General features: G+C 40.1%; 1 protein-coding gene across 1 annotated transcript; it reads right to left on the bottom strand.

The window, feature by feature from the left end:
* Positions 1-417: 417 nt before the first annotated feature.
* Positions 418-18,661, bottom strand: KLB (klotho beta). The gene is given in 6 exon segments (XM_050337830.1): positions 418-1,874; positions 3,556-4,699; positions 6,201-6,277; positions 6,280-6,468; positions 9,940-10,447; positions 17,760-18,661. Coding segments are annotated over 6 exon segments (3,018 nt in total). The 5' UTR covers positions 18,498-18,661; the 3' UTR covers positions 418-1,512.
* Between the last annotated feature and the right edge of the window lie 1,590 nt (positions 18,662-20,251).

Genomic DNA, 20,251 nt, shown 5'->3' with positions numbered 1-20,251 from the left:
CTTTTTTTTTTCTTTTTTTTTAAGAACTAACTGGTGATTGCATGAACTTGTTCAAGGTCTTTTGGAGAAGCAGATTGTCACAGAAGTGACACACAGTGTGTATACCATGTTATCATGGTACGCACTGCCCTGCCAGCCTCTGAGAACATTCAGTCTGAATGAAGTCTGGGGGTTTAAAAACACAGTGGTGGTAATGTGGAGCCAGTGTGCAAAGTCATGAAGTGGTATTTTTGAATCATAGCATTAAGAAATATCAAAAGCACTTTTCTCACAGAGAGACCGGTGTTCTTTCACATTATTTCAAAGCCTCTTAATTCAGACTTGTGGTGACAGAATCTGAAGTAGATTAAAAACAAAACTGAAATCAGTAGAACTAGATTTTTAAGACCATTTAAACTAAATACATAGAAGAAGCAGTAGCCTGAAAATACAATGCTTTATTTGTATTGCTCAGTTAAGAAAACAAAGGACTTGACCTCAAAGTTCCATCAGAGCATTTTGATGTGTTTCACCACCAGTAATTTGTGTCATCTGGGTATACAGCTTTTTTTCTTGGTTGCTAATCTTGCCACGTAGCAACATCTAATTGAGAGGTTGTACTGTACTATGGTAAAATCTACATTGTGGATTCAAACTGTGCTATGGTAAAATCCACATTGTCACTTGTTCTTTTTTTTTTAAATATTCACAAACCCTCCTGGAATAGTGCAGAAACATACTTTGCAACAAGTTGCTAAAGGTTAATAGTCAGGAAAGCATCCATGCGTGTTAAGAAATTCCAAAAATTGCCCAAGGATCCACTTGAATGATGACAAGTGCAATTTACAATTATATTTGTCAAGTCTCTTGAGTGGATTAATAGTTATTTGCATGTTCTCTCCTAAAAACTTATGGCTGGCCAGTTCTGGAGACGAAAAATAGTGATTTTATATGATTTTGGCTTGTCTCCAGTTACATTTGCTTAAAACTACGTCACCCATTTTGTCAGGGGATCTATACCGGTCAATATTGGAGTTGAATTTGTTGTTTTAGGAGCCGGCCCAGGACTTTTCATTCTTGGTGGTGTACTTAGCTGAAGGTTTGTGGGTCTTAATAACACTTTTATTTGTAAACTCTAAACAGCTGCAGTTTCATGCTCAACAACGCTCATGAACATGCATCACAAGACACCTTGGTTCATAGAAAAGTGCGCATCAGTTTGCAAAGCTTAAGTTGCTCTTTACAAGTCAAGATGTTTGAAAGGTTATTTCAAGGCACAGTACAATTTTTCTTTTTTTTTTTTTTAAATAGATGAACTTATCCTCCATGTACAGTAGGTGGATAAAAGTAATTTCACCAGAAACAAATGTCATAGCTCTTCGTCCCGTGCATGTGATTCCTTCCTGGTGCTGAACAGAACGCTTGGTGTGTGTGACTGGAGTGACTCAGTGTTTTTCCACAGTTGTCTGAGCTGCATTGTCCACTGTAGAACGTGAGTGATGGATCTCACTGGAAGTGAGCTCGTGCCCCCTTTTAAAATGAAACGCAGAGGCACTGGATGCTTTTTGCCTTGTAACGTTTTCTTCTTTTTCTCTTGTGAAAAAAAATAATGGTTAAAAGCAAGATAAGGGTAGAGAAAAGGCAGCAGGCGAAGAATATTAACGGCTTCTTCTGAGAAATAAACGAGCAGAAGCTGCACTGCTTTTCTTGGTTTGAGGGGCCGCAGGCTGAGGAGTCGGCAGGGAAGCCGTTGTTGCTTATCAGAGTATTGTAAAACTTTACTGAAGGCTTTCCTTTTGAATCTGAAGTGAAGAATCCAAATCTGGGCTTAGATTTTTCTTCAGTCAGCTTAAATGCGTAGTAGCCTTTAATCTTGACTTTGTCAATGTAGTATGCTGAGAAGGAGGAGAAACGAAAACCAGACGTTAATAAAACCTTATAGGTTAAGTAAAATCTGCAAACTTTATGGTAATGAGTTCAGATTTGAAATTGTTACAAATTCAAAAAATGCAATTGCATCATATAATATTTACTTACTGCTTTAATTGTCTGTCTCAATTGTACATCGTTTTAAAAAATGCTTAAAATCTGGCAATTTTCTGGACCTACCTTGTGAAAACTGGATGTGGACAGGGTTGGAGCTGGGAGTTTTATTTCCTGGGAAAAGCCAGATGCTGCTCTTTACTAAACCCAGCTGCAGTGACTTCCCTGCTCCAAACTCAAAATTCCTTCCCTGCTCCAAACTCAGCTGCTCAGCCCCACAGCATGCATGGCTGTATATTATACTGCTGCACCCAAGTGCTGGGTGAAAATACTTAAATCATGAATAGCAGGCCTTGGTGGATAAAAGATCCCTTCAATTCATGTGCAAGCAGTGAGCATAGTTGGGGATGTGACCCTGATTAAGCAAGAACATTCAAACTGGGGGGATCTTTTTGTGAGTACTGCAAAGTGTCATGCTGTCTGAAAAGTAAAATGGGAATACTATGAAGAAGTGCCCTTTAAACAATGCTTTAATAACTTACTTCTTTTAATAATGTATTGTTCTTTTGTTTGCAGTATGAAATTAGCATGGAAAATAAACCAGCAAATGCTCATTAGTCCTTTAGAAACTGAGAAAGAGCTAAGCACTGGGGAGAGAGTGCTTTGTTTCTTGGTGTCTAGAAGTAATCTGAAGCCATGTTTGGCCATGAGTAAGATTTGTCTCATTTTTTTATGTAGCTAACTCTTACAGAGGAGAAACCAGGATACCTAGGCTGTGTTTGCTGACAGGTGCCTCAGAAAAGCTTTTAAACACCCCACATCCTGATCAGGGTTCTCACTAATGTTTGCCAGTAGGGAATATAAGGGCAGGGATGTATTGTCCATCTTATTTTGACTGTATGGTTCAGGTACTGAGGCCTTTCTGAGTGAGCCTGTGGCTCACTCCTTTTCTTTAACAATTGGTTGGAGGAAGAGGGATGTGAAGAGCTGAGGTCCCTGCAGGATTTCTCATACAATAAGCTGTTGCTGAAGATCGTTGTCTTAAATGTTTTTGTCCTCTACTTCCATAAGTGTTACTAGCTTTTCTCTAAAGTGAAGAACTGTATTTCTGTAGGTGCTCAGGAGAAAGCAAGTAGTGGAACAGGAACTAGAGTTGGACTCTGTATGTCCTTCCAGGTCTCTGTGGACTTGCTTGCAATTTCCTGTTCAGTGACTCTAGTTCAGCGTGCAAGTAAGGAGGCTCCTGCCTTTCTTTGGAGAGTAGAAATTTGTCCCTTGGAAGTTGTTGGTCCGAAGTGCCATCTCCTAATACCTTCTGAATAACTACTCTGCTGTATGTGCATGCCCAGATGGCTTCTCACATGCTTTAAACTGGAAGGAGCTGTAGCTGTGTTTCATGTGAGGGGCTTGATGGCGTTGCTTTGGGTTGTGTCTGCCCTGAGCATGACTGCAGAATCGGGTCCCTCAGGGAGCTCATTGCTGATGGCCAGTTCCTGTGTGTGAACCAGAACTGCTTGCTCCGTCTAGGGCAAGTCTGAACAGCTTGCCTGGGTCTGAGCCACAGAAATGGCTCCGGGGAACTTGAATACTCACCTTTTAAAACCTCTTGTATGTATTTTCCCAAGTAATAATTCCGAAGTTCATCGTTGTCTAAGGACTGGTCATCTATTCCATTTGCTGTGATGTAAATATCGATGTCGCCGTAGGTTTTTTTAATCCACCTGAGAACTCTGCGCATTCCCCAAGGCACCACTGCCAGGCGAGAAGGGGAGCTCAGGCAGGTGATATCCTGCAGAAATTGAAGGTCACGATCAAATTCATACTGGCTCCCATTCTGAGGCTCGTGAATCACAAATCTCGTGGTGAAATGATTCAGGGCATAAAAGTCAGCTGCACCTTTGACGAGCTGCTTTTCCTCACTTGTGAAAGATGGCAACAAAGTGTAGGAGAGGCCTTTTCTGTTTTTGAAGCCAATGTATTCCCTCATAGTTGCTGGATAGTCCCCAGTCTTAAATATGGGATTGGCAAACCAGCCTATTTCAAACTGAAGAAACCTGTTGGCAGCTTTTGAATGAGATTCAAAGTAGGGGTTGGCAGGCTCAGCCCAGTCCGAATGCAGGGACAGGGACACTTTGCCATCCTGGAAGGACCGGTACTGCTCATCATACACTCTCCAGGCCATGGCGTGTGCTATTAATAAATTGTGTGCTGCCCTGTAGGTATCATTGCTGCTCCTGTTGTACACATTGCTTAGCTGGTTAGGCTCGTTTATTGTAATCCACAGTTTAACCAAATCACCAAGTTCCCTAAAACATAAAGCTGCGTAGTCTTGAAAAGCATAGGCAGTAGATTGGTTCAACCATCCTCCTGCCTGCAGCAAAGGGCCCGGCAGGCCCAGGTAGGCGTGAGTGGGATAATACAAGGTGACCATGGATTGAACATTGAGTTTCAGTGCTTCACTAACCACACACCTGTAATATCTAAGAACTTGCCTGTTGACCACTGACAAATCGCCATTGGGTAAAATTAGTGACCAGTCAAGTGCAAATCTGTAATGAGTGACTTTCATTTTTTCTAGGAGGTCAAGTTGCTTTTTAATACTGACAAAATCTGTGCACTGTGCTGGTCGGGTTTTTAGCTTTATCCCTTCAACTTTGTGCAGAAGCCCGTCTCCTGTGACATTCCAGAGGTACAGGCTGGAATCGCAGAACTGTGGTGAGGAAGCCACCAATTCTGCCTGTGAAAATAAAAACAATATGTTACAGTGGGTTTTAATTAAATGAATGCCACCTTGTAGTCTGCACCTCTGCCTATGTTCAGCTGTAGGATTAATGCTGGGTGTCAGAAAGCTTAGATACTCCAGGGGGAGAGGATAACCAACTCACCTATATGGGCTTTGTGCTAGTGGTCATCTTACTTGTTCTGTTCCTTTATCTACAGAAAACATTAAAGTTGCACTCTCCTTTCTGTTTGGTTACACACTGGCGTTTGCCCTGGCACCAGCCTACATGACGTACGTTTCACACAGACACATCTCCCTGACTGAGTTCACTCTGTGGTCATGCAAACAGCAGTTCTCAGGCAGCTGCCAGGAGAGCAAGTGGTAAGAACAAGCACCAGGGGCTATACGAGGCAGGCACAGAATGTTTTGGCCCTGCTGCTGAGATCAACCCTGTCAAACTGAGGCATAGTAATCTGACACAAACAGCTTTAGCATTTAGCTATATCTTTTCTATCTCCTACTAGTTAACAAGGTTCTGAGTAGCACATGGAGATTTTTTGCATATTCCAATTTTTTATATGCTTTTTGTAGGTTTCAAAATACAATATTGTGGAGTTTAAAATATTTAGTGGGGTTTTTTTTTAAGAAAATGGACTTTTCCATGCTATATATTAACAAAATACATAGCGGCTTTACTTTTTTTTTCCTATGGTTGTCGGTGAATAGGTTAAATTATGGAGGTTTGTTATTTTTTGAGGCTGATATTGTTCCTGGGACTCTCTGTCTATCTCCAATTACAAAAAACTGGCCATCCATACAGTTAGCTTATTTACCAAGTTTAAAGCAGAAATAGAAGAAAAATAAAGTATATAAAAAACACGCAGTTTGGATAAAAGGTGGTACGATCTGTTTTCAAACGTGAGCTCTAGGTTGGTTATCTTCACCTGTGTTCTATGTCTTTTTAAAGGGCTTCTTACCCACTTGTCTAAGTGGCACTTAGAGCCAGGGTCAGCCCAGGAATCTGTTTACCTGAAGCGTAGGGGTAGCTCAGCTGCCACCAGTGTAACCACCCTGTCCCTGCCCCGTGCAGCCCTTTCTGTCACGCTGTCATAGGCATCTCCATGGCCATACTACAGACTGGGTTTGGAAACCCCTGGTTGAAAAATAACCCAGGAACAATTGGTTGAAATCAACTTGGTCTGAAATTCTCTGATCTCATCTGCCTCACAGAGACACAAGCAGAGGGAAAGCAAGGGTGAGCCAGGCCTGGAAGGGCTCCACGTTTTCACGTGAGATGCTCACTGTGCTGGTACTGCTGCCACAGCAGCACCACCACTGTGAGCATCTCACGTGAAAACTTGCACACAAAATTGAAGCTGTGCAGTTATGCCTTAACTTGTGTTGGCAGTGTGCACTGAGATTCCTGAGCGCAAGGTGCCATACAGAGTCATGTGCTCACCAAGTACAGTTGCTGATCACTCTGCTTCCAGCAGTCTTCTCAATATTTTATGCTTACCTTGAGAACAGACTCGGTGATACCCCAGGAGAAGTCACAGGAGAATTGAGCTTGCAAGCTTGGGGTAGACTCCTTGGGAAGAAGCCATTTTCTTGTATGATTTGTTTATAATAAAGTGCAGATGACTTGGGAATCCTTTCCTTTTTTTCACTTTTGAAGTCTACATAAAATAATCCACGCCTGATGTTGTAAGCATGTTGCCATTCAAAGCCGTCAAGGAGGGACCAGGCTGTGTAACCAAACACATCTACGTCGTCATATTTAATAGCTACATAAAAGAAAGTAACATACATGAGTCTTATATTTAGTACTCTAACATATATAAGGGATATTTATGAGAAAGGGCTATTTACTTTGAAAATCTTGAGTGTCTTTTCAACACTCATGGGGCTGTTGGCCCATTTTAATTAATTGCAAAACTGTTACATTATAGTCTTATTCATTACAGAAAATGTGTCACTAGCTCCTTAAGAAATTAAATTACTGCAGGATGCTTTATTTCTGCTCAGAGCAAACACAAAATTCTACATCACTGCCAGCCAGGCTTTAAGTTGCATTTGACAATTTGTCAGTAAGAGATACCAATAAAATTAGAGAATCACGAGTAAAAATTAAGGATGCAACAGTTGATTAAGATTGTGCATTTGTCATGAAGCTGAAACTCTCTACCTTTATTTGAAAGATCTCTGTAAGCTCTAACATTCAGGAATGCCTATTCAGCTTGTAAACTGAAAAATTTAACGTGTTGGTATGGGACAGTTAATGACTTAAGAAGTTGGGTTAATCAGCTTTCTCTCAGAGACTGATTTAATCACAGAATGGGTGCAGTGCATGCATGTTTCTTCAGGCAATCTTAATGTCCCTCTACCTTGCAAAGGGGTCAACATATGATCTCTTACATATAATATATGAGAAAGGTGACTACTGATTTCTCAGATATGGAACCCCATTCTTCAGGAAGGGCAGGAGAACCTGCAAAGCAGCTTCTTGCCGGACCCCAACTAACCACAGTGGTTTTTACCCTCTTACAGCACGTGTCAGCAGGCAGCCTGGAAGAAAAAGTCCAAACTCCATGGTCAGTCATGTTAGCTGCCTGTCACCAGCTTTAAGCTAGGAAATACCACAGGATAACTCCTCACATTAACCTTATAAGGGCTGGAATATCAAGGGCAAAGCAGTGACCAAGTGGGGTTACTGAGGATTTTGACAGTCAGATGGACGAGCTGTATTGTGGTGGACAAACTTGTAGTCCACCACACCAGCAGAGAAACAAGGTACCCAGCAGCACAGGTGCAGTCCAGAAGGATATTTTCCTACTTGCCAGATGAAGAAATCAGAAAGCCCAAGAGCCTGCAATGTGAGTATCTGGGAAGCTGATAGGTAAGGCCAGAATACTGGAAAGGAGATGAGGGAATGCAATGAAGCAATACAGTGGCATGTATTTTCAAGAAAAGCGATTTCTAAATATTAGGGAAACCATGTGAGAAAGCATGAAAGTGTCTGAAAATATCCATTGCAAAATGCAGAGGTGGAGAATGCATGTAGAGGATAGAGGTGGGTCAGAAGGACCTGGCCAGTAAAGATGAGTATTTCATGTCTGCAGTGAGGAAGGTTGAACAAATGGGAGCAGACATCCTGGGACAGCATAACTGACAACTGAGAATATTTTTGTTTCTAGAAGAATACTGAATGGATGGCAGGTAAGTTTAATTGTCAGAGCGAAAGATGCTGTAGTACTTGAGATGATGCGTGCCTAGATGAGAATTTGTAGTTGTTAAAATGGGTAGGGAAAAAAAGCACTATTCTATGTATATTTTGTGGTGAGGAGAATTAAAAGTTAGGCAGGTGATAGGTAGAGATCCTGTGAATCAGTGTGAGAGTGTGTTTGTAGCATTGTCTGCAGCAACAGTGAAATTGGATGGCAGAAACAGGAGGCAGGATCCTCCCTGAATGTTAATTCAGAGTGGGGATGAGAAAATCTTGAAAAACAAGGGGTGACTGAGGGCAGGAATAAGGAGCTGCAGGTAGAAAAGGTCAGGAGTTAACTAAGCTTCCTGTGTCACCAGAGATTACTTTCACAGAAGGAGATCTCAGGGCATTTCTGTGTCCACTGTAGGTGGAGTCTTGGAATCCTTCTGCAGGAGTAATAGTTTCAGTATGGACAGGCATACACGTGCCTGTGGTTTCAGTTGCATCCTTATATCATAACTGAGGTCAGGTCACTGTAGAGGTGATGTTATACATCACCTATTTTCATGACTCATGGTGCCATGAGTTACAAACAGTGCAAAGTTTACAGTACTCTCCCCAAACAAACACACACATGTGAGTCCAGCTCCTTGTAGCCTGTTACATGCTGTCTTAAAGGCCACCATCCCATTACAGTTTGGCCTGTATAAATCACATTTTGGGGTTAACATGAACTAATTGGTTTTGCTGCAAACTACAAATTTTTACCCGACTACTCTGTAAAAATATGAAAATATGTTCCAAACATTATTCCTGATTGGACAAATTACTTTTCTTCCCCAAAAATGCATTAATTAAGAGATAACCCTGCATTTTGAGGCAGAAGTTGAAGTATCTGCGAACATCAAAATGTTGATGACAATTCTTGACAAGTAGTTATTGGTTGAACATTGACCAAGTATTTCAGAAGTGTGAATCCATGGATAGTAATCACAGCCAGGCCTGCTGTAGAATCCAGGCCTGCATCTAGACTTTCCTACTGTGTCACTGCATTATTTAAAATACCATAAATCAAATACTGAAATGCAACTTCCTCCAAAAAAAAAAGGCAGGATATGTCGCACTGTGGCACTATGTAAAGTTTACAGTTTGAACCAACTTTAAATATATATGGATTATCTTCTTCTGGAGCTTAATTACAGTTGTTGGCGAAGCAGTACTTTCTGGCTTGGTCTCTGAGTAAATGGTAACTCATGTTTTCCCTCTTCTGAGGATAAAGAAGGTTTTTGTAAAGGGATCTGAGCCGTCCCAGCACTGCAGTGTGACGTAGCAGTGAGGCAGCCTGCTGAGCCGACGGCTCTCAGAACCAGCAGCTGCCCCACTCCCAGCACCACTCCTACAAACTGGCTGAGCAAAAAAATACTGGTTTTGCAGAGGCTTAAGGTACTAATAGTGTTTATATTTCATGCAAAATTACATCTTTTACCTTCAGAGAGCACCCTATACACTGGCTTTATGAAGGGCAAATTCAAGATTAAATCTGTGTTTTTAAGACATATCATCTTTGACTGGTGTGCAATATTCCTCAAGAATGATTGTCCTTCTCCTGCTTATTTCCTTCATGCATTTGGCATTGGAGTAGGACCCCAGCATGTCAATGGCAGCCTTTAGTCAGTCTTATTTTCTTGCTGTCAAGGTATGTACCTGCACAAAGGTGTTACAGTTGAGCTACCAGCAGTGAAAAGTGATATCCAACAGATTTGTTTTCATTAATTTCTCACTCAGCTTTTTACTTACTTAGTTTTAAAATCCAGTGCAAATGTTGGACTTTAACTTTCTGGGACAGGGGCTATGGGTTTTTTTCTGTGTTTGTACTACACCTACCACCAGTAGATCCTGTTCCATGACTCATACTCATGCAGTATAAATAATTAATGATTAACTTTGTTGCCATTGCTACTTTTAAAAACAGATTAAATCACTACAGGTCTAAATATCAAATCATCTTAAAGTGCTCACTGAAAAGCCAACAACTAACTTGTGTACAAACCTTGTAAAACCTTATTTATGAAGTTTTTCATCATGTAGATGGCTGTGGTGTCGTCTGTTTTCACGTGGCTGTCAGTGAACCAGCCATTCTCTGCAATCAAGATTCGAGGACTGTTGTATTCCAGTTTAATCCAGTTCAGTACTTCCCTCAAATTGAGTGACAAATTTTGGCCCATTTTTTGTAGAGTGTTTGGAGGTTTAAAGTTATTAGGACCAAAGGAAAATGCAAAGAAGTCAGCTGTTCCCTTTATGTAGTTTTTTTCATCCTCCGTAAAGCGTGGCAAAAACGAGAATTCATTTTTCAGTTCTTCTGGATAATCCCCATCTCCATGGATGGGTTTGGCAAACCATCCGAGCACTCTCTCCATAGACTTCTGACACTTAGAAATGTCCAGCTCGTCTTCCGATTTGTTAGGTTCGATCCAGTGGGATCCCAACACTATGGACATCATCCCCCTCTGATAGGGTTGGAAGTGTTCTTTGTAGTTATGCCAAACTTTTGCATGAGCCTGATGAGAGAAAAATAGCTTTAAATTGTAACCCTAGCAAGTCTCTGTATGCACTGGCAGCTAGAGAGGCAAGGAGCTCCATCTGACTCACTGCAGGCTTACACAGAAATATCAACCAACAGTTAAGGCCCACAGGTTCCCCTGCACACTTGTAATGGGCAGTCACTGTTACCCTGAAAGGTGCCTTGGGCTGAGGGCAATGCTCAGTAACTCGTGTGCTGTCCCTGTGACAGATCAGGGCTGTGGCTTTTTGCCTTTTAACAGAGGTCTGAATTTCGGGAGAGGTCCCAGCAGGGATGTGAATAGCTGTTACATGGACACTTTGAGACTAAACAGCTGTAATGGTGGGATTTGAACTCTGTGATTTAGACAGTCCCATTAGGTCTTTCTTTGTCAAGCAGTGATTGCTGATACGGTTAAAATTTTAAACCATCTTTACAATTGTTCCATAAATTATGCATCTCATGATACTTCATTTGTCAGTGCTGACTGTGCTATTAATGCTCTGTGCTCTGGGGGTTACCTGGACTTACTCTAATTAAATCACATCCATTTTATCCTTCTTCTCGGGATTTAGTTATTTTAGTTTGGTCTAATCATATGAGTAAGTGTTCAAGTTTTGATATTTGCACAATCCCTAAATGTAAAAACTTGGACAAAGGACCCAGATGTGAAGTTTGAACCCAAATGTCAACTTTCACAGTTCTGAGTGAGAATTTTGTTCAGGAATTTAGTTGATTTCTTCTTTGAAATGGTTATTATTTTTCTGACAGTACATGCAGCAGCATAGAATGAAGCTTATTCACACCAAGTAGGGAGCAATAACACTTGAGTTTTAAAGGGAAATTTGGCAGCATATAATCTGGTGGGTATGGCATGTTTTAGTACTCATAATTGGCCGAATATTGACTGCCCTAGGACAGACTGGAGTTTTGTTATTCATGTGAGTGACAATGAAAACATATCTTGTATCACATCTGAATACCATTTTTTCCTGATTATCAGCATGTTTTAGAAAGCTTAACATCATTACACATCAGAATTAGCTTCAAATGTCATGTTATTATTAAATTAAATAAGGGAATACAACAGACAAAATTTACACAAACACAGAAATACATGGGAGACTGAGGAACCACTAGCATTGTCAAAGTCCTGTAGGAAAATGAGACAGCTCAGGAGTCAGAGAAGGGTGACTCTGGATTGCAGTGTGAATCACATCAGAGGATTTGACAGGGGAGGGGAACTAACCTCTCCCATCTGAGGAGTTGTCAAGTAACTCAGGGTTTACCTTATGCCTGAAGTGTGGCTTTATGCTCTTAAGCTGGAAAGAAAATAACTGCACCCAGGAAAAACATTGAGAAGCATTGTGAAACACTGAGAGCATTGAGTTAGACCACCATCATCACCAAGCCAAACAGCACTGCTTACCTTCGACAATAACTGCAGTTAATTTATCTAGAAACACACAGCCTTGACAGTTAAAAAAACTCAAAAGGCCTGATGCCAGGTAGATATTTGTTTAAGCTAGGGAGTACCAAACCATTACAGTTTGTGAAATTTTGTGTATCAGTTGTTTATGGTTTCTAAGGTCATGCTTGTAACATTTGTTTAAGGTCTGTCCTTGAAAATACTGATAAAGTAACACTAACCTTTGAAATGCAGGTTCTGTAGCTGAAAAGGGAAGCCAACAAAAATGGACTCATGAGGCCCATTGCAAGATACAGTTAAAGTGTTATAAAATGGTTTTCTTACCAGTCTCATCAGAAAATTTAAGTGGCCAGTGTCATCTCAGTTACCTCCACTGTGCTCTCCTGAAAGTCCCTCCAACCTGGGGTGGCTGCTAGGGCCAAGCTTGCTTTGTTCTCTGCCCCTTGTGATTTCTCACCTGGTTAGTACATTTTTTTTTCCAGACACAGGCCACTAACACCACTGTATAAAGAGTGGAGTTACCACATCATGCAACCAACGTATATGGTTGCATTGGCCTAACAAGGAAAGCCCCGCTGAAGTGAGCTGTATTATGCACAGTGCCAAGCACCATGACAATAGCACCAGGTAAACCATAGCAATCACACTTTTCTAGGTGAACTGGTGGAGATCACTTTGCCAAAACCCAACTAATTAGAATGGAATATCGACATGTAAAAGGCAATCAGAGACAACTCATTGTATTTGTACACATCTTCAGGAGTTGATTAGAAGAAAGTAAAGTTACTATTACAAATGTTGTCTACAGTCAAGAATACAGCCACAGGTATAATTCTAGAGGAGTAGAACTCAAGTACAAATAAGTACATTTAGTATGAGTCAAGACAGGATCCTCATACGCAAAGTCATACGTATCACTGTCGACTCAGTTCTGAGGATTAACTCTTGCTGAAAGAAACTTGTCAGTGTCTCTAGTAAGGGTTTTTACAGACATAGTAGAGACAATAGCATTTGCTTGCCTGTAATTCTCTTTTGAGTTGTTAATTATCTGTAAAGCAGATTAACATTTTCAGATAGAAAATCTTCACTAAGTGCAAACTCTTGTTGATGGAACCAGCTGATTGATATAATTTGTTTTGTGAGACCAGATAAGAAACAAACATTAATTTAAAAGTTGTATCATACATCAAATTGTGTATTTTGAGTAAATCTTGACTAATTTTTTTTCAGTTAGAGTTTAATCCCTAATCTTTCACTTTCCTTGGTAGATCAAGGACAAATGTCAAGGCTAAGTACACAGTTAAAGCAGGATCAATATTGTGTAAATAATCTAGATACATATGACTCATTAATTTCAGCATATTTTCCTGGTATTAATATAGAAATTATTCAATAGACTTGAAAGTCACAGAGAGTACTAAGTCAGTTAGTATTAACCCTGTAAAAAGGCTGGAAAAGTCAACCTAATAAAATGAAGACAACAGTATTGTTCTTCTCTCTTCTCAAAATATTCTCATGCTCTTTCAACCCCTGATCCTCTAATTTATCACGTGCATATGCAAAGAGCTTTCAAAAGAAAGACCAATACTTTCTAATTCTTAAGGTATTTTAGCCAAGGAATTTTCCTTTGAAAGCAATGAGCACACAAAACAATGTCAGGTATATGAAATTATTTTAGTGTGCCGGAGAGCGAGAACATTTAGGAAAACTAGAATTTAAAAATGCTAATAAAATCATTTGGGGGTTTTGTTTAGTTGTTTGGTTTTTAAACCATGAAGAGCTGGAATATAGAGTCTGATGATGATGATGTTCACCATCCCTTCAGAAGAAGGGCAGGTGTGAGTGGCTTATCTGAAGACTGTTTCAGTTTCAGGCCCTTTTGGTCTATGGTAAGGATGTACTCAGTAGAGTTAAAGCCCTTATTTTGCAAATTGACAGAATCTCAATCTTTGTGAAGAACAAAAGGGCTCTTGAGATGTAGGCAACTACATTTCTAGGAGGGTGGTTTGAAGGACTGAGTCTTTACTCTTAAATTTGTTGTATGCTGTCTTGCGTTTGGATTGTGTTTTTCCTAATGATTGCCAAGAAGTGTAAGAAAGCTAACCTGAAAATAACAAATCATAACAAAAAAAGTGTGCATCAGTGCTGAATTTTATATCATAACTGATGGCTACTACTGTTTGGAAAATCTTCCAGCAAAGACATTTACAAGCATAGATGGTTCTGGTGTCCATCCTAGAGCCATACTTGGTAGAGACAGGTTTCCCTTCTCCTGTAAGAAATTAGGTCCTGGTGTATCTTCATCTTTCTATATCCTGAGGAAAGCACTCAGTTTTGGAGGAAGGGAAGAAAGTGTCTGGTTGGACATAGAAGTAATAGTTATTCCCCATTCATTCAGTAGAAATTTGTTTTTAGGGAGAATAAATTATGGGACTTTTCTGGGACACACTCATCCACAGATCCCAGAGGCAGCAGTGTCCGTGAAGAGATCCTGGCATAGTGAGAGCCACTGCAGAGCTGGGAGTAATGCAGCTGGGCACAGAGAAGAATGTGATATGCAATAGATCTACATGGAGACACAATGCTTGAAAGGGAATTTATTGCCTTTTCCCAGTATGTGATGTCCTTGAAGAAAATTTTTAGGGAGACTTCATCCTGACATTTCTCTCCTGGGCTTTTCTGACAGATGGAGAACAGTGTGAATAACCTCTAACAGGAAGAAAAAAAAAATAAAGCCCCTTTCTTCTTATTATTTAGCAAAGGCAGAACTACCTGGAGGGCACTGATACAGAGAAGGGAAAGAAGACAGTTTAATCTGCAGCTTGTGATTTTTACAATCCTCAGTCTAAATATAAAAGAACATAACTAGATACCAAGAAAATGGTAATAATATATCAGGTATATATTTCACGTAGCTCCAGCCACAATGATTAATCTACTTTGTATTTTCTTGCTTATCAGATTTTTTTACTATTAAAGAAATCCAGCTAATTTTTCTGTGTGCCATTTTTTTCTCTGCCTCAGTATGACAGCTGCCTCAGGAGCAAGCTTATAATTTTGTATTTTCTTTGATGTGTCTTTCAAATGTCTCATAGCAAGTTACATGTTATCATTAATTGTTTTCTGGTGTTGCCTTTGTACAGTCTCCTTTAATGAAGAAAGGAGATACACTTTTGATGGCCACTCTCCATCTAGTATAAGATTCCACATGCCCCTTGTATTAGTTGTAATGATCGTGCACTTGAAGAGATTTATCTAAGTGAACTCCTTAGCAATTTATAATTAATAAACATCAAATTTCAAATACCCCATTCATTTCCACGGAGATAGTATCAGGTCCTTTAAAAATGATCAGTAGCAATTATTACCATCTGTGCATAGCACACATGGTAACATGAAATTTTGAGTTCTTTTGTGGATTATTTTCCCCACAATGGATCTCCTAAGCACCCTGCTTAGCAGCCTTTGCTTCTCTGCTCACTACCTGTCTTTATGGACCTTGAATAGCCAGACCCATGCAGAAGGCAGGACTGTTTCTTAAGCAGATGTATCTGGGGCATTTCCTTCAAAGCATGCAAGGTGCAGAGGAAAGCACAGGTAGTAGGCAATGCTGCACCAGCAATGCCTTGTGCTAGCCAACACCACGGGACTCTGGGGCTGGACGGAGACAGATCAATCCTGCTTTTGTTGAAAAGCCTTCATAAGGTCATTATCTACCTAATTACCTACCTCAAGTAATTCACTGAAGCAGATAATTTTTTAATCAGTTCTAAAATGCATGGAGATGATCCTTGAGGTCCCCTTCCAACTTGGTATTCTATGACCTTTTCCTTATGCCAGCCAACTGTTCAAGTTTCAAGACATTGTATTTCTTCAGCCTACTAAAATTTATAGTTTAAGAGAAATATCTTCAGCTCTTTTCTGAAGATGTGAAGATCTCCAGCAACTTTCAAACTGTTCTTACAATAAAATAAAGTCCTAAAAAGCTGAGGTTTTATGGTTTGTTATATTGTTTTTGTGATTCTATGAAACTTAGCTTCAGTTATGACTGATATATCACATAAAGGCATTTCTTTGTATAAATGGTGATTAGTTCTCACAACACTTCAACTGCAACAGTGATAAGGAAATGAAAGTAAAAGTAGGATTCATGCAAGAGCCTCATTTAGTTTATCCAAAGGAAGTACAAAAAGGCTTGAGAATGATTTTCAACAATTTACTATGTAAGAGAGGGGTGGCCAGATTAGCTTCTTTTCAGCATTACAGACCTGATTTTCCTGCTCAGCACAGTTAACGGGTGGACCTGGTAATGTGCACAGGGTGCCACTGAGAACACTGTCTGTGAACAGCCTGTCCCAAACTGAAGCCTTGACACGGACAAGAACGTGGCTCTTCCTAAAGCTGCTGACATCAATGGGAATCTTTTGCAACAGCTTTACCAGGACTTGCCTCACACTGCCAAAACCCGACATTTCAGTTGGTCTTTTATTTTTGGAATGATGCTTTTGGTTTTCAGTGGTAAATTAGAAGGTAGCCAGAATACAGTGTTTGAGAAGCAGACCAGTAGATACCAATCCTGGAATAAAATGCCGTGTGAAATCTCTTTAAAGAGAGAATCTTATAACCTTCCCTGCCTCTCAAAGGAGAGATACTTCACAATGCATGAATCCTGATTGTGCATCAATACATTATATTAATATGGTATTGTCAACAATATGAAATGAACTGAACATTTCAACATGCACAAAACTCCTTGAGAAAGATTCTGGCTAATTGCTTTGAAGCATATGATACTAGCTGTGACTCCTGTGGAGTGGTTGGCTTTAATTACAGTTTAGTAAGAGAAAAAAAAATATAGATATGAAGAATTGACTTGGTACCTCAAGAGTTTCCATTCGCTTTCCAACCCCAATCATAAAACTCCAGTTCCTCAAATACATTACTACAAATTTGAGATTCTTAGTGAATCTTAAATCTAAAATCTTCAGAAATTTTACAGTGCTATGGGAGAGAACTGCTAACACATTAGGTAATGTTCATGGGGCTGTAATAAGGACACCATGGGAAAATAATTTCTGGACAATAATAATAAAATACTAGTTAGTGGATTGAGTATTGCTGAAAGTCTTATTAGCTCTTCCATTGAAATGATTTATTTTATGCTCAGGTTCACAGACTTTAGAACTAGAAGCAACTATCAAATCAAGTCTGAGTCAAATAATATTGACCAAGGGACTGAGGTCAGTAGTTTGTATATCAGACCCAGCTGTGCTTGGCTTCCTGGAAAACCCAATTGATTCTTCAGCAGAGGTATTGCTCCCTACATGCCGTGTGCTGCTTATATGGATTTTAAAGGAAGTGCAGAGACTGCATATTTGGTACTCCAGATTTGATTGTGACACTTGGAAATGAGGGCAAGAAATGTTAGAAACTTACATGGTATCTTTTACATGTATTATATGAAATACATTTTATATAACATCTGAAAATAAAAAAAGAATTATTCAGCATCAGTCCTCTTTGAGATGCTTCACAAATCTTTATAGTTAAATCATTCTTGTACAAAGTCTGAAATCAGTTAGTGGCTCAAGATGCTCGATGACTTTTCTCTGTGTAAAACTTCTATTGACTACAGTGTTGTGTGGTCAAACTTCTATTGACCAAGCACTTTAAAATGAATAATTACTAAGCCAGCTTTTTTGAAAAGAACAGTAAGATCAAAATGAGGATTAACAGAGAGACTACCTTAGGTAAAGGCTATTTCTTGGTGCTTTCACAGTCCCTGATCTTTTTTTTTTCAAACACTGATCACAGGACTGATTCCTCCCATCATTTCCCACGGCAGTGCAAGATCAATTTGTAAAATCTTATTATACTGTACCTTGATCAAATTGTGTCCTACAGAGTAGACAGTTGATATTTTTCCTCTCTCTCCCGGGGCATGAATACCTGTGCCATACCCATGCCAAGCAATTAAATATGGATTGTGAATTGTAATCCAATACTTAACACGATCCCCAAAGGTCTGGAAGCAAAAGGTGGCATAGTCATTGAAGATATCAATTATCGATTCATTTTTCCATCCCCCATATTTTTCTTGCAGCATCAAGGGCAGGTCCCAGTGGTACAGGGTAACCACAGGATCAATATTTCTGTAGAGCAGAGAGTCAATAAGGGTGTTATAATACTGGAGTCCTTTTTCATTGGGAGCTGCTACCAATCCAGTGGGAAAAAGCCTTGACCATGAAATTGAAAACTGGTAAAAAGTAACTCCCAAAAAATCCAGAGCAGACAAATCTTTGTCCAACAAAATGTAACTGTCACTGGAGGTGCCTGTGCTGTCAGCATCCCTGAACTCTGAGTGGGTGAAGCGGTCCCAGATGGAGGAGCCTTTCCCGTCCTTCCTCCAGCTGCCTTCCACCTGGAAAGCCGCTGTCCCTACACCCCAGAGAAACTCTTTGGGGAAAGTGTCATACAAAAACATCTGTGTTTCACTCACGGGGCTGAAGTGGGGGTCCTTTTTCCACACAGATCTTCCCTCTTCAGCAAGCCCAGTAACTGTCCTTATGAAAACTAGTGTCCAAAAAGCAACAATTCTCTCCAGTCGCTGGCCACACATTATGCCGGTTTATAGTGCCAATGTTAAAAGTCAGATTTCTTGTACCGACACTGAAAAAAATCCATTCTTTTGCTGGAGTCCACACCACGCAGACCGTCTTCATTTGCCACAAACTGCTGGAGTGTCTTATCAAAGCTTCACTAAAAGCTTGTGATTGTAAAAGCCCTGTCAATGATTAGCCTGAACTGTGAGACGTAGAACGGGTCAGAGAACGGTGTAATTTATAGGGAGGTGGCCTGTGTATGACCACTGAGACACCTAGCTGGCTTCTTACTGCTGGAAAATAGGTTGCCTGAAAATGAGAAATGCTAGTAACTAATTTATCATTGTTTAAAGCTTAGTCATCCAGATTGGGAGAATATGGGTGACAGAGGGTGCTAAGAAGATATCACACCCTTTATTCCTTATGCAGCTGTATTTTGAGGAAAGATTAATATAATTCAGACTACAGAGTCTCCAATTAAAAAATTATTTTTCCCATCTGTGTAATTGGATGGCTGGGAGGGGACTGCATCATTCCTCAGTCCTGCCCTGCTCAAACTTCTGCTGAAAAACTCTCCCTGGACTTGTGGGAAATTTTGCTGTGGACAAGAAATGTATGCATGTTCCATTAACTATATAAAAACTGAAAGCAAGTCAATATTTCTTTCAAACACATGCAACTGTTTTTCTATCCTATATATAGGTTTGCTTTGTATAGCTGTACATACAGTGGCAGAACAAAATTGACAGGGGTCTGCTCCAGTTCTTACACAATTTCCCTGGATTTCTTTAAATAAACACAATTAGGAAAGACAATTAGCCAAGAAATATGCTATTTTAGGATTGACTTATTTAACAATCTTTGTATACACAGGTGGGGCATCAGTACAGTGAATATTTTACGGAACAGTTATGCAATACAATTTAACCTTTTAACATTTTAAATTGCAGCCACTCTATATATGTTGAGATATAGTCAATTTACTTAATATAGTAAGGCCGAGTCCCACCATTTTTGATTTTCTTGAGGCACAGTTTTATAAAGTGTATCCACACACAGACCACAGTTGCTGAAGAGCATTGCAGAACAACATAGCAGTGTGAAGTAACTCTGCATGCAAGAAATACTAAAATGTGAACATGGGCACAATTTATCACCTGAGTACAGCACTCTGCTTGGACGAATTAGCCCTACTGGCGTGTAGGACGTGAAAGTCCAGATGCACTCCTGGGCTGCTGCCACTTTACTGCTCCTGCTACCTATGAGCGAATGCTTGCAGCACTGCACAGTGCCACTGAGACTTACCTTTAGTTTATCCATAAAGCTGATTAATCAATAAAAATGAAAGACTATTTATGTTTTAAGATAAACAACAAAACCTCCATGTGTCTAAGCACTTCTCTGCAGTGCCTTTACAAGGAATATTTTCACTACAGATGAAGAAGAAAGCTCCCACCGACATCTTCTGCACTTCAGGTCCCTGCTGGTGGGGTAGCCATGCATCTAACATGAGTCTCTGCCACATAACAAACCCAGCACTCCCTCAGCTACCTGAAGTAGCTCATCCACACTTCTCAGCCAAGATCCTACCACACGCAGGCAGCTTGGAAATGAAAGAAGTGAAAGAAAACCCAAACACAAGTTGTTATGGATGCCTATACACTTCTAAAGCAGCTAGTTACTATGATTACCAGATGTTCGAGTTCCAAACAACCACGACAGTTTTGTAACACCTTGGCAATCTATTGACAAGGTAAAGACAACGGGCTTT

This window comes from Myiozetetes cayanensis, unplaced genomic scaffold (assembly GCF_022539395.1).
Source record: "Myiozetetes cayanensis isolate MyiCay16 unplaced genomic scaffold, myiCay2020 scf7, whole genome shotgun sequence".
NCBI lineage: Eukaryota > Metazoa > Chordata > Aves > Passeriformes > Tyrannidae > Myiozetetes > Myiozetetes cayanensis.
Note: the sequence above shows the minus strand (reverse complement) of the source record. Positions and strands in the feature narration are given on the sequence as shown.